The following is a 15,188-nucleotide window of genomic DNA, read 5'->3' as shown; positions in this document are numbered from 1 at the left end:
TTATTTATTATTTAATTTTTATTCGATCAATTAATGTTAATAACTACAGTTGAAAATATAAATAAATTGTAATAATTCAGATTCCATCTTCAGATGAGGTCGGCCATTTTGTTTCGGCCATTTTGTTTTCTTGTTTCCATCTGATCCAAACCTAGACGGTCCACATTCACCCTCTTCCCCTCCCACCCACTCCCTCCAGGGGCAAAATTACCTGACCCAGTGGGTATTATTTGGTGTCTGCGTGTGTCTATTGACTTGGTTGTTCAACATTATTGATGTAGTGCAGTGTACTAGGTGCAGATATCCGCGAATACAGAATAGATTCTCTCCTTCCGCGGCCCCACGGTAACTGCCAACGGTCGCCCAACAGGGTAAAGCTATTATCTGGAGGTGCAGCACTGGGTGGATGGCATTCGGTCACTAGATGACAACTTACGACAGATCAATATCCTAATATATATATATATATATATATATATATATATATATATATAATTACCAAGTAATGTTTTGTGCATTTTGATTTTTGTGTTTGGTAGAGCTTGTACATACGCATAGCCCAATTATTACTATTTTATCTAAATCAGGTTTGTATAAATAATATTTCTTATCAAATTCATACATATATTACCACAATTGCCACCGAATATTAAGTTACTTGCAACACAGGTAGTTGGGAGAAATAGGATGTTGCCATTTCTGTTTATTTTTATATTGATTGTGTTCAACCTTGCTAAATCACGAATACTTGTTACCTGCCTATGGACAAAGGTTACCTTTTCCTATCCACGGTTACCCTTACTCTTCCTTAGTAATAGTTCTCTGCAAAAATTATAATTATTATTTCAAAATGCGTCTGTAATTATCGATCTGGCGAGATGTGGCAACTGAGAAGAAGGTGCGGAATTGCCAGATGTCGCCATAAGAGAACAATTACAAACGACGTATTGAACTATCAGAATTTTATTTACTAACTTGATATTGATATTATTATTTTTATTGTTGTTATTATTAACATTAATAATAATAATATTTGCTTGTTTTATTTGCGGAGCACTGAACCTATTTGTTAAAAATCTGCATTTCTTACAAATAATCCCTCTCACCCTATTTATGGTTACTAATGCTGTGGTTCCTGATTCTCTATTCTCTGCTGCGGTGTAATATTGCTATGGTGTACTACTAATACTCTGGTTACTAATACCCCCTTTGCACATCCTATGTTTTTTACTGCTTTTTCCTTTTTATTCCAGCAACTCCCTGCCTGCAAGCCCCAGGTAATTCTTGTGAGCTTGCGTGTACGTCTGTGCGTACGTACCTGTATGCATGCCTTAGTTCTTAGCCAAAGTCCTAAATTCCATCCCAAAAATACTTTGATAAACAGATTCTTATTCAATTATTAATTCGTCTGTTTAATCAATTGCTTATTTATATGTTTTACTTGTGTTCATTGGAGGTGAATAAAAACCGTTGGGTCTAAGCTCCGCCCATATTGGACAAGAAAGCGATATGATTGGTCGCTGGTGTCTCCACTCCCGTCGCCCTCCAATTATATTCATCGGGTAGTATCAGGAGGCGTGGTTTTAGCGTAAGCTCCGCCCATTTGGGTCTAAAAGCGTTATGATTGGTCCCTGGATAACCCCACCCATACCACCCTCCAATCACATCCTTAGTCAACAGTTTAGAGGTGGAGTCTGTTGATCAAGTTAATTAGGATGGAATTTAGAAAACAACAGTGGACTGTAATTAAGCTAATGCTTTATAAGTAAAAAAGAAAATACATATCAAATTAATATGGGCGAATGTATGTAACTATTGGAATGTTTGTAATATTGGAAGGCCTGGACGATGATTTTTTTTTGTCATAGAAATCGGTGCTAGCACCTGTACAAACGACCTTATCAGACCTAGCAAGGCATATGCTGCAGTATTCATCCCTAAAAAAAATGGGGGAAAACGTGTAGTGATAAACAGACTAGGAAAAATGCAAAGAGATGGTAACTAGCTAATATGGAAAGTGACTAGGGAATTTGAGAACACTAGCCAATATGTAGAATGACTAGATGATTTGGGAACCCTTGTCAATGTGTAAAGTGACCAGAGGAATTGAGAACGCAGTAGTCAGTATATAAAATGACTAGAGTTGGGAATACTGGCCAACATGTACAGTGACGAGGAATTGGGAACATACTGGTTAGTATGTAAAGGAACTAGGGAAAGTACGAAGAGACGGTGACTGTTCAATATGTGAAATGACTAAATTTTTTGGGAAGACACCAACCATTATGTAAAGTGACTAGATTTTGGAAACACTAGTCAATATATAAAGTGACTAGAGTTGAGAACAATGGTCAATATGTAAAATGACGACTTGAGAGTACACTAGCTAATATGTAAAGGGACTAGGGAAAGTACGAAGAGACGATGACCGATCAACATGTAAAATGACTAGATAATTTGGGGACACTAGCCATTATGTACAGTGACTAGATAATTTGGGAACACTAGCCAATATGTAAAGTGACTAGGGAACTTGGGGACACACTAGCCATTATGTAAAATTACTAGAGAGTTTGGGGGCACTAGCCAATATGTAAACTGACTAGGTAATTTAGGTACACACCAGCCAATATGTAAAGTGACTAGAGACTTTGGGAGAGAGGTGTACCTATGTTTCTGCTCTGTCAGGTTTGCATGAGATCTCATTCAGACCACACACACACACACACACACGGTTTGACGGTGCAGTGGTACCGTTCGTGACCGCTAGTCCAGCTATCTGAGTTCGATTCCCGTCCAGGAATGAAATAATTTCAGCATCGCTACACTGTGAGCCGGCACTCCAACTCTGGTGGGCAAGGAGTTGTGTGTGTGTATTCACATTGGTTTTTGGATCACGCGCTGGACTCGTGAACGACAGCTGTTTCCCTCCCGGAAGAGAGCTCAGAGCTCGTAAATGACCGATCTATGGGTAATGCTGTGACCTGACACACACACACACACACACACACACACACACACAACTCCCCGCCCATGAGAGTTGGAGTAACGACTCGAAGTGCAACGATACTGAAATTATATCAGCCCTGGGCAGGATTCGAACCCGGACCGCCGTAGTGACAGTTGGGGACTCTACCAACCGCGCCATCAAGCGCGCGCGCGCGCGCGTGTGTGTGTGTGTGTGGTCACAGCATGACCCATAGATTGGTCATATATGAGCTCTGAGTTCTCATCCGGGAGGGTAATAGCCGTCGATCACGAGCCCAGCACGTGATCCAAGAGTGTGGTAAAACATGCACACGCACGCACTCACATATACACATAACACAAAACACACATGTACATACACAAAACACATACATTCACACACGTACTAAACTCGCACACACACACATAACACATACACAAAACACACACACACACACACACACACACACACACACACACACACACACTCACACACGAGCTCTCTTTCGGGAGGGAAATAACTGTCGATCACGAGTCCATCACGTGATCCAAGACCATGGTGTATCACACACACGCACACACACACACACACAAGAAGAGAAATGTGGCAGAATGTTGGTCACAGATACATATATCTTATCATGAGTTATCAGCATTTAGGAAGACACCACGGGTAGTTTTCCACATGGACAGCACACACACACACAGTACATAATATATATATATATATATTTATATATATATATATATATATGTTATCGGAAATGTTTTCCAACACTGGACTCGGAGTAACAGAATTTACTTTCAACGTTTCGAACCCTGTCCGGGGTTCGTCTTCAGAGTTATACAATGTCAGCGAAAAGGAATCAATTAAATAGTGTACCAGTGTTTGAAATTCTTCCGATAACATGACTCCTGGACTCCAGCTCTTTACGAATATATATATATATATATATATATATATATATATATACAATATATATACATATACATATATACATATACATACATATATATATATACATATATGTATATAATATATATATATATATACATATACCAAAGGCATTTTCCCCCTCACACGGGGGGTAGCCAAAAAGAAAAAGGCATAGAAACCACTCCCACCCATTCCATTTTCTATATATTCCACTCCCCTCCACCCTCCCTCTTATCTTGGCACCTCCTGGATGACGGGTCATCCCTGCATCCTGTCCTCTGCCCTGGGTCAGAAGCAGTGTCGCATGACACGGCACATCCACAGCAAGGCCGCTTCATAAATTCGGCGACCCTTATTCTCCGTCCTCTCATACAGAAAAGGAGAGGACGGGGAGAAATCCCTTCGGGCTGCGTCAAATTTATATATATATATATATATATATATATATATATATATATATATATATATATATATATATATATATATATCAGAGAAGAGTAGTGTCGTAGGACATGAGTAAAATAGGACTTGTCTCCCACTATCGGAAAATAAGGTTAGAAATAAACATATTATATTTCGACCACTCTCTATGGTCTTCATCTGCTGAAGAGGATCAAAGAAAGTGGTCGAAATATGCATATATGTTTATTTCTAACCTTATTTTCCGATAGTGGGAGAAGTCTTTATATATATATATATATATATATATATATATATTGTGTGTGTGTGTGTGTAGAATGCCTCACCCGTCCTAGATTGCAGTATGCAGCAGTGGTGTAGTCCCCACATTATGCCAATAATTATAAAAAAGAAAAAATAAAGAACAAGCAAATTGACAGATGAGATGTGCAAGAGAGAGAGCAAGAGAGAGAGAGAGAGCGAGAGAGAGAGATGATCAAAGAGAGTTTATGAAAATGACATAAAGGAGAAAAAAAAAAATCTAAAAGTCAAGAAATACGAGATTTCGATGCAAGTGGTCCAATGCAGAACCGGTCTATCCTCGTGAGGGACGATACAGACCCTGTCCGACCTCGCCATGGTGGTGGCGGCATGGGAAGTGGTATATGTTGGTATGATTGTGGTTGTGAGATTATAGTTACCAGACATTTCGAAACTGCTTCTCCTCCTCCTCCTCCTCCTCCTCCTCCTCCCTCTTCTTCCCTCCTCTTCCCTATTCTTCCCTTTCCCTATTCCTCCTCCTCTTCCCTCCTCTTCCCTTTCCTTATTCCTCCTCTTCCTCGACCTCTTCCTTCCTCTTTCCTTTCCCTATTCCTCCTCCTCTTCCCTTTCCTTATTCCTCCTCTTCCTTGTCCTCTTCCTTCCTCTTCCCTTTCCCTATTCCTCCTCTTCCTCGACCCCTTCCCTCCTCTTCCCTTTTCTTCCCTCCTCTTCCCTTTCCTTCCCTCCTCTTCCCTTTCCCTATTCCTCGACCTCTTCCTTTCTCTTCCCTTTCCTTCCCTTTCCCTATTCCTCGACCTCTTCCTTTCTCTTCCCTTTCCTTCCCTTTCCCTATTCCTCCTCCTCTTCCTCGACCTCTTCCCTCCTCTTCACTTTCCCTATTCTTCCTCCTCTTCCTCGACCTCTTCCCTCCTCTTCCCTTTCCCTATTCCTCCTCCTCTTCCTCGACCTCTTCCCTCCTCTTCCCTTTCCCTATGCCTCCTCCTCTTCCTCGACCTCCTCCCTCCTCTTCCCTTTCCCTATTCCTCCTCCTCTTCCTCGACCTCCTCCCTCCTCTTCCCTTTCCCTATTCCTCCTCCTCTTCCTCGACCTCTTCCCTCCTCCTCTTCCTCGACCTCTTCCCTTTCCCTATTCCTCCTCTTCCTCCTCCCTCCTCTTCCCTTTCCCTATTCCTCCTCCTCTTCCTCGACCTCTTCCCTCCTCTTCCCTTTCTCTATTCCTCGACCTCTTCCTTCCTCTTCCCTTTTCTTCCCTTTTCTTCCCTTTCCCTGTTCCTCCTCTTCCTCGACCTCTTCGCTCCTCTTCCCTCCTCTTCCCTTTCCCTATTCCTCCTCCTCTTCCTCGACCTCTTCCTTCCTCTTCCCTCCTCTTCCCTTTCCCTATTCCTCCTCCTCTTCCTCGACCTCTTCCCTCCTCTTCCCTTTCCCTATTCCTCGACCTCTTCCTTTCTCTTCCCTTTCCTTCCCTTTCCCTATTCCTCCTCCTCTTCCTCGACCTCTTCCCTTTCCTTCCCTTTCCCTATTCCTCCTCTTCCTCGACCCCTTCCCTCCTCTTCCCTTTCCCTATTCCTCCTCCTCCCCCTTCTCCTCTTCCTCTAGGTCCTCTTTTAGTTCCTCCTCCTCTTCCCTCCTCTTCCCTCTTCCATTTCCCTCCTACTCTTCTTCAAGGTCCTCCTCTTCCCTTTCCCTCCTCCTCCTCCTCCTCCACTTCAAGGTCCTCCTCTTTTCCTCCTCTTCCTCTAGGTCCTCTTCCAATTCCTCTTCCTATTCCCTCCTGCTCCTCTTCCCATTCCCTCCTCCTCTTCCCTCCTCTTCCCATTTCCTCCTCTTTCCTCTTCCCATTCCCTCCTCCCATTCTCTCCTCTTCCCATCCCCTCCTCCTCCTCTTCCCATCCCCTCCTCCTCTTCCCTCCTCTTCCCTCTTCTTCCCATCCCCTCCTCTTCCCTCCTCTTCCCATTCCCTCCTCCCACCATTCCCTCCTCCTCTTCCCATCCCCTCCTCCTCCTCTTCCCTCCTCTTCCCATCCCCTCCTCCTCCTCTTCCCTCCTCTTCCCATCCCCTCCTCCTCCCCTTCTTCAAGGTCCTCGTCTTCCCATTCCCTCCTCCTCCTCTTCTTCAAGGTCCTTCTCTTCCTCTAGGTCCTCCTCCTTTAGGTCCTCTTCCAATTCCTCTTCCTCCTCTTCCCTCCTCTTCCCATTCCTTCCTCCTTCTCCTCAAGGTCCTCCTCTTCTCCTCCTCCTTTCCTCCTTTTTCTTCTAGGTCCTCCTCCTCTTCCTACAGTTCCTCTTCCTCCTCTTCCATCCTTTCCCTTTCCCTCCTCCTCCTCCTCTAGGTCCTCTTCCAGTTCCTCTTCCTCCTCTTCCCTCTTCTCTTTCCCTCCTCTCCTCCACCTCTAGGTCCTCCTCCTCCTCCTCCTCCTCCTCCTCCTCCTGCACTCATCCGCCCCCTACGGCTGCGGTGCGGCCGTGACCTGCGGCCAGGCCAGGCCGGCCGGGGCCGCAACCGCAGGCACTACAAGATGCCTCGAGACACGCCCCCCCCACACACACCATCGCCGCCCTCCCTACTCCTCCTCCTCCTCCCTCCTCCTCCTCCCTCCTCCTCCTCCCTCCTCCTCCTCCTCCTCCCTCCTCCTCCTCCCTCCTCCTCCTCCCTCCTCCTCCTCCCTCCTCCTCCTCCCTCCTCCTCCTCTCTTCTCTTCCTCCCTCCCTCCTCCTCCTCTCTTCTCTTCCTCCTCCTCTCTTCTCCTCCTCCTCCCTCCTCCTCTTCCCTCCTCCTCCTCCTTCCGCTTCCTCTTCCCTCCTCCTCCTCCTTCCGCTTCCTCTTCCTCCTCCCTCTTCCTCCCTCCTCCTCTCTTCTCCTCCTCCTCTCTTCTCCTCCTCCCTCCTCCTTCCTCTTCCTCCTCCCTCTTTCTCCTCCCTCTTTCTCCTTCTTTCTCGTTCCTCCTCCCTCTTCCTCCCTCCTACTCCCCCTCCTCTCTCTCCTCCCTCTTCCTCCTCCTCCTCCCTCTTCCTCCTCCTCCTCCCTCTTCCTCCTTTTCTTCTCTACTCTCTCCTACTCCCTCTCCTCCCTCTTCCTCCTCCTCCTCCTCCTCCTCCCTCTTCCTCCTTTTCTTCTCCTCCCTCTTCCTCCTTTTCTTCTCCTCTACTCTCTCCTACTCCCTCTTCTTCCTCTTCCTCCTCCAACTCCTTTTCTTCTCTTTTTCTACGCCTCCTTCTCCTCCCTCCTCCTCCTCCTCCTCCTCCTCCTCCTTCCTTCTCCTCCCTCTCCTTTCTCCTCCTCTCCCCCTCTCCTTTCTCCTCTCCCCGCTCTCCTTTCTCCTCTCCCCGCTCTCCTTTCTCCTCTCCCCGCTCTCCTTTCTCCTCTCCCCACTCTCCTTCCTCCTCCCCCTCCTCCTCCTCCCCCACCTCCTCCTCTTCCTCCTACCTTCTCTTCCCTCTCCTTCATCCCTCGTCCTCTCCTTCTCTCTCTTCCTCCTCCCTCCTCCTCCTCCCTCCTCCTCTTTCCTCCTTCTTCTCCTCCCTCCTTCTTCTCCCTCCTTCTTCCTCCTTCTTCCTCTCTTCCTCCTTCCTTCTCCTTTCTCCTTCTCCCTCTTCCTCCTCCTTCCTCTTCCTCCTCCTTCCTCCTCCTCCCCTCCTCTTCCTCCTCCCTCTTCCTCCTCTTTTCTCCCCCTCCTCCTCCTCTCTTCTCCTCTCCTCCGTCTGTACTTCCTCCTCCTCCTCTCCAGTCTTCCTCCTCTTCTCCTCTTCTTCCTCCTCTTCTTCCTCCTCTTCTTTTTTCCGCCTTTTCTTTCTCCTCTCTTCCTCCTCATGTTCCTCCTCTTGTCTCTTCCTTCTCTTTTTCCTTCTCTCTTCTTCTTTCTTCCTCCTCCTCCTCATCCTTCTCCTCTTCTTTCTTCCTCCTCCTCTTTCCCCTTTTCCTCCTCTTCTTTTCTCCCTTCTTCCCTCTCCTCTTCTTCCTTCTTCCTCCTCCTCCTTTCTTCCTTCTTTTATTCCTCCTCCTCTTCCTTCTCTTTCCTCTCCTCTACTTCCTCTTCTTCCTCTTCTTCCTCCTGAAGAGTTCATCTTTGCCTAATTTATTTGGGCGAAATACAGACGATTTTGGCCATCTCTCTCTCCCTCTATCTTTCTCTCCCTCTCGCTCTCTCTCTCCCTCTCTCTCTCGCTCTCTCTCCCTCTCCCTCTCTCTCCCTCTCCCTCTCTCTCTCCCTCTCTCTCTCCCTCCCCCTCTCTCTCTCCCTCTTTCTCTCCCTCCCTCTCTCTCTCTCTCTCTCTCTCTCTCTCTCTCTCTCTCTCTCTCCCTCCCTCTCCCCTCTCCCCCTTCTCCCTCTCTCACCCTCTCTCCCTCCCTCCCTCTCCCCTCTCCCCCTTCTCCCTCTCTCACTCTCCTCCTCTCTCTACCCTCACTCTCCTCTCATTCTCTCTCTCTCACTCTCCTCTCTCTCTCTCTCACTCTCCTCTCTCTCTCTCTCACTCACCTCTCTCTCTCATCTCTCTCTCCTCTCTCTCTCTCTCTCCTCTCTACCCTTACTCTTCTCTCCTCTCTTTTTCTGTCCTCTCTCTCTCTCTCTCATCTCTCTTTCTCTCTCTCCTCTCTCCCTCTCATCTCTCTTTCTCTCTCTCTCTCTCCCTCCTCTTCTTCCTACTCCTCTTCCTCCTCCTCCTCTTCCTCCTCCTCCTCTTCTTCTTCCTCCTCCTCCCTCACCTCCATCGGAAATGTCTTCATGACATGGTGACGTCATCGCTGGATTGAGTGACGTCACGGGGCTGATTTTCACTTCAAGGAAAACGGGAAGCCTTCGTAGAATAGAAAATGGAATGTAGGTCCGGGATTTGGGAATAGAAAACGTATTGGCCCTGAGGTTGGAAATAGAAAATGGAATGTAGGTCCGGGATTGGAAATAGAAAATGGCGAGTAGGTACAAAAATTGAAACAGAAAACGGGATGTAGGACCTAGATTGGAATAGAAAATGAAGGTGCTGTTGCCAAAAGCTATCCGAGCACATTGGGCAAAGGTGAGAGTCTCTCTCTCTCTCTCTCTCTCTCTATATATATATATATATATATATATATACATATATATATATATATATACATATATATATATATATATATATATATATATAATAGAAAACGCAAGGCGGGGTCACAACCATGAAAAGAAAACGGAACTTGGGAAGGAAAATGACCGAAAAGAAAATGGGATGATTACTGTAATTGGCCAAATATGCACAGAGGCGGTGACGTCATCGAGAGTAGCTTTGAAGTCATCGATAGTAACTGTGACGTCATCTGGAAAATTGTGACGTCATCGAGAAAAAATATGACGTAAAATGTGACGTCATCATGTAGGTGGTGACGTCAGGAACTACAATGACGTCAATAGCGGTGACGTCATCGAGGGTGATGGTGTCTAAGGTGGGATTAGGTTTGTGTGTGAGTGGCTATACCCCCCATTACGGTGGAGAATCAACAAAATATAATAATAATAATAATGAAAATAATAATAATGAAATAATAATAATAATAATAATATCAATTGAAATGAAAAATATTCGGAGCGAGTTGGAAGAAGAGGAGGAGGAGGGAGGAAGAGGAAGAAGGAGGAGGAGGAGGTAGGTAGGTAGGTGCCGTTAGACCAAATCCTCTCAGTACACTGCTTGGCCGGTTCGAGTGTGGGTTCCCCGCTAACATACCTCTCTCTCTCTCTCTCTCTCTCACTCACTCACGCATGCATACGTGTATATACATCCTCTCTGTCTCTGTCTCCCTCTCTCTATCTCTCCTCTCTCTCTTTGTCACTGTCTCTCCTCTCTCCTCTCTCTGTCTCTCTCTGTCTCTGTCTTTCACGCATGCATACATGTATATACATCCTCTCCCTCTCCCCCCCTCTCTCTCTCTCGCTCTCTCTCTCTCTCTCTCTCTCTCTCTCTCTCTCTCTCCATCTCTCTCTCTCTCTCTCTCTCTCTCTCTCTCTCTCTCTCTCTCTCTCTCTCTCTCTCTCTCTCTCTCTCTCTCTCTCTCTCTCTCACACACACACGCACATGGCGTGTGTATACATGTGTGTCTTTATCTCTGTGACTCAATATGAGTCACTTGTGACTCGCTGCCAAGGACCTGACTCGTGACTCAACGAGTCAGTCATACAAGTGAATGACTCAAGATTGAGTCTATAGCGAGTCAATAAAATCACGTGACTTCTGACTCGTATAGTGATTATCGTGACTCGCTAGAGTCACCGCCACGTGTCCAGTGACTCAACATTGTGACGTCATTGTCTTCCGTGACGTCATTATTGTGACGTAGTTGGGAAATGTAACAGTGATTATATTTGCGTTGTACATATTTGGAAAATGTACTATGGGAAAGTACATACTGTACATTGCACTTGTTCAGTGATATAAAGTGTGTCGCCACGAAAATAACGGAGTGATGACGTCATTAAGTTATGACGTCACTGTCACGTGACGTATAGAACGTCAATATTATTATTATTATTATTGTTATTGTTGTTATTATTATTGTCATTATTATTATTGTTATTATTATTAATATTATTATTATTGTCATTATTATAGATTCTATTTTGTCAGCGTGTATATATATATATATATATATATATATATATATATATATATATCAAATCAAATCAGCCATCCTGAGTCCACTGCTGAACAAAGGCCTCCTTCATAGCATTCCATGATTCACACGACCGCGCCAACCTCTGCCACGTCACTCCTGCATATTTCTCAATCTCGTCTCTCCATATCCTGTCTGGTCTCCCTCTTCCACGCTTCCCATCTCGCGGCGTCCACTCAGTAACACACTTGCTCCATCGCTCGTCAGTCGTTCGCATTAATTTACCTGCCCAATTCCACTTCCTCTCTTTCACCGCCTCCACAATATCTTTCACTCTAGTCTGCTCTCTCTCACCCAACTTGCTCTCTTTCGGTCTCTCAGCGTTATTCCCATCATTGATCTCTCCATTCTCCTCTGTGCAGTCCTTAGCTTTGTTTCCATCGCCTTCGTCAGTTTCCAAGTCTCACACCCGTAGATTATTGCTGGTAGAATGCACTGATTGTAAACTTTACGTTTCAAACATAAAGGTAGAGAGCCTCTCAGAATTTTATTATACTTACCACTTTCCAACCAATTGTAATACGTCTTTTTATTTCATTATCATGATCTTTTGTCACTTTCACCGCCTGGCCTAAATAATTATACTCCTCAACTTCTTCAAGACTCTCATCATCAATTACAATCTCTTTACTTTGAACTTTCGTGTTGAACATTACTTTGGTTTTGTTCTAATTACTTTTTAAATCTACTCTGAGACTTTCCTTGTTTAGATCACTCAGCATCCCTTGCAAGTCTTCTGCTCTTTCTGAAATAAAAGTGATGTCATCCGCAAATCTTAGATGGTTCAAATATTCGCCATTAATCTTCAAACCTTTCTTTTCCCAACTCAATCTTCTGAAAACATCTTCCAAGCAAACTGTAAATAATTTGGGTGAAATGGTATGGCCTTGCCGTACTCCTTTCTCGATCTTGATCTTTTCTGAATCTTTATGTAGTCGAATTATAGCGCTACCTTTCGCATAAATCTTTTCTAAAACTCTTACAATCTGTTCATTTGCACCCTGATTGCGTAGCGAGTTTAGTATTAATATTTGTTCTACCGAGTCAAAGGCCTTCTCATAATCTACAAAATCTAAACACAGAGGTACATTTTATTCTGCCGTTTTCTCGATTAGTTGGTTAACCCATTAAACTCCGATGACAAGATGTCTTGTCATTTGGTCAAATAAAACAAAAAATCATAAAACACCAAAATGTTTGATCAAACACCAGAAAAATATGACGTCAATCCTCGCTTCGCTCGCAGCGAAGCGAGGATTGACGTCATATTTTTCTGGTGTTTGATCAAACATTTTGGTGTTTTATGATTTTTTGTTTTATTTGACCAAATGACAAGACATCTTGTCATCGGAGTTGAATGGGTTAATCGCCTGCAAACGGTCTAGAGTCGAGTATTGCTCCTAAATCTTGCTTGTTCTCTCGGTTTCCATCTTAAACTTGACTCAGTTTATTTGTAAGGATCATGGAGAATACTTTATATACATTTGATAACAAGCTAATCGGTTGATAGTTACTAAGGTCCTTCTGGTCTCGTTTATATATATATATATATATATATATATATATATATATATATATATATATATATATATATATATATATGTTCTGTACACACGTATACATTCAGCTACATGTGTACATGGACCCTGTTGTGACGTGATTATGTAATGCGTGTATGCACACACACACACACACCCATATGTATACACACATGTACACATACAGTATACACACATACATCTACACATATACACACATATACACATAAGATACACACACGCGCGCGCGCGCGTACACATACTCCAGTACGTTGAAAGGTGGCATCACACTAGACATTTCTCGCTAGCATGCTACTTGGTTTGACTTGAAACTAATTCTGTTATGATTTTTTCAATTTTTCAAAAGCCAGTTTTGCGTGTAAGAAGCTAAATGACCAATTAAAAGAATTGAAATTAAAACAAGAATGCTAGACATTGTCTAGAATATTGTAATCTAAGTTCTTTCTACTCGAACCGAGTACCTAAGGCAAGTAGCAAAAACAAATAGCAAAAGCAAATAGCAAAAGCAAGTAGCAATAGCAAGTAGCATGCTAGCCTAGTGTGTCTACCTCTAGTTTGATCACTATTTGAGCTTGCATTGATGTCTCGACGTCATAGATAGACGTCAGTCGCCGCGACGTCTGTGACGTAAGCAGATGGGCGTAGGCGAGGATGGTAGGGCGGGTGGGGAGGTGACCTGACGTAGGCCTATCCGCCATTGTAGCATTCCTCTCTCTCTCTCTCTCTCTCTCTCTCTCTCTCTCTCTCTCTCTCTCTCTCTCTCTCTCTCTCTCTCTCTCTCTCTCTCTCTCTGGTTTCCATTACCTCTTCCCCTCTTCCCCCTCCTCTTCTTCTTCCTCTCCCCCCTGCTCCTTCTCTTCTTCTTCCTCTCCCCCCTGCTCCTCCTCTTCCTCCTCTTCCTCCTGCTCCTCTTCCCCCTCCTCCTCTAGTAGCAGTAGTGTTAGTTCATCTTCGATCGCCTAGTTGCCCTGTTTTCTTAACTGTAGCTTAGTTTGATAAACACAAACAGCCTCGTTAGGGCCACTAGGCCTCCTCCTCCTCCTCCTCCTCCTCCTCCTCTTCTTTGTTCTTCCTTTATTTTCCTCCTATTTCTCATTCCTCCTTCCTCTCTCGCCTCCCTCCTCTTCCTCTTCTCCCTCCTCTTCCTCTTCTCTCTCCTCTTCCTCTTCTCCCTCCTCTTCCTCTTCTCCCTCCTCTTCTTCTTCTGTCTCCTCTTCCTCTTCTCTCTCCTCTTCCTCCTCTTCCTCTTCTCCCTCCTCTTCCTCTTCTGTCTCCTCTTCCTCTTCTCTCTCCTCTTCCTCCTCTTCCTCTTCTCCCTCTCCCTCCTCTTCCTCTTCTCCCTTTCCCCCTCTTCCTCTTCTCCCTCTCCCCTCTTCCTCTTCTCCCTCTCCCCTCTTCCTCCTCTCTCCCCCTCCTCTCCTTTCCCTCCTCTTCCTCCTCTCCCCTCCTCTTCCTCCTTTCCCCTCCTCTCCCTCCTCTCCCCTCCTCTTCCTCCTTTCCCCTCCTCTCCCTCCTCTCCTCTCCTCTCCCCTCCTCTTCCTCTTCCTCCTCTCCCTCTTCCTCCTCTCCCTCCTCTCCCCTTCTCTTCCTCCTCCCTCCTCTTCTTCCTCCTCCCTCCTCTTCTTCCATCCTCTTCTTCTCCCCTCCTCTTCTTCCTCCCTCCTCCCTCCTCTTCCTCCCTCCTCTTCCTCCCTCCTCTTCCTCCCTCCTCTTCCTCCTCCCTCCTCTTCCTCCTCCTCCCTCCTCTTCCTCCTCTCCCCTTTTCCTCCTCTCCCCTCTTCCTCCTCTCCCCTCTTCTTCCTCTCCCCCTCCTCTCCCCTCTTCCTCCTTTCCTCTTCCTTCTCATACCCCCATCCTATCCCTCCTCCTTCTCCTTACCCCCTCCTCCCCCTCCTCTCCCCCTCCTTACCCCCTCCTCTCCCCCTCCTTACCCCCTCCTCTCCTTCCTCCTCTGCCCTCCTCTTCCTCCTCTCCCCCTCCTTCCCTCTTCCTTCTCATACCCCCATCCCTTTCTCCCTTTCCCTCCTTCCCCCTCCTCTCCCCTCCCCTCCCCACCTCTTCCCTCCTCTTCCTCTCTCCCTCTCTCCCTCCTCCCCCTCTTCTCTCCCCTCTTCTCTCCCCTCCTCTTCCTCCTCTCCCTCCACCTCTTCCTCCTCTCCCTCCTCCTCCCCATCTTCCTCCCCCTCCCCCTCCCCCTCTTGCCTGCCTGCCATCCAGTCCGCCATCCAGCCCCGGTCCCGTCAACCTTGCTGAGGGCATTTGGTTCCGTTTTCTACGCTGACTCGTTTGGTGATTGTGGCGGTGGTGATAGACAAGGCAGTGATTGTGGTGGTGAAATGTGGTCTTAGCGACTTGTGGCGGTGGTGTTAAATGGTGTTAAAATGGTGTTAGGTTTGTTGGTTAATATT

General features: G+C 45.9%; 1 protein-coding gene across 1 annotated transcript in view; it reads left to right on the top strand.

Moving 5' to 3' along the window:
• Mtp (microsomal triacylglycerol transfer protein) overlaps nt 1–15,188 on the top strand; it is a gene marked incomplete at its 3' end in the record, with an annotated part of 59,424 nt that overhangs the window by 31,807 nt on the left and 12,429 nt on the right. Inside the window, 1 exon segment of the mRNA XM_076195741.1 lies at nt 1,254–1,277. Within this exon segment, the coding sequence (XP_076051856.1) occupies nt 1,254–1,277 (24 nt within the window).

This window comes from Oratosquilla oratoria, chromosome 12 (assembly GCF_046742065.1).
Source record: "Oratosquilla oratoria isolate Oo_2021 chromosome 12, ASM4674206v1, whole genome shotgun sequence".
Taxonomy (NCBI): domain Eukaryota; kingdom Metazoa; phylum Arthropoda; class Malacostraca; order Stomatopoda; family Squillidae; genus Oratosquilla; species Oratosquilla oratoria.
This window is presented reverse-complemented; position numbering and strand designations above follow the sequence as displayed.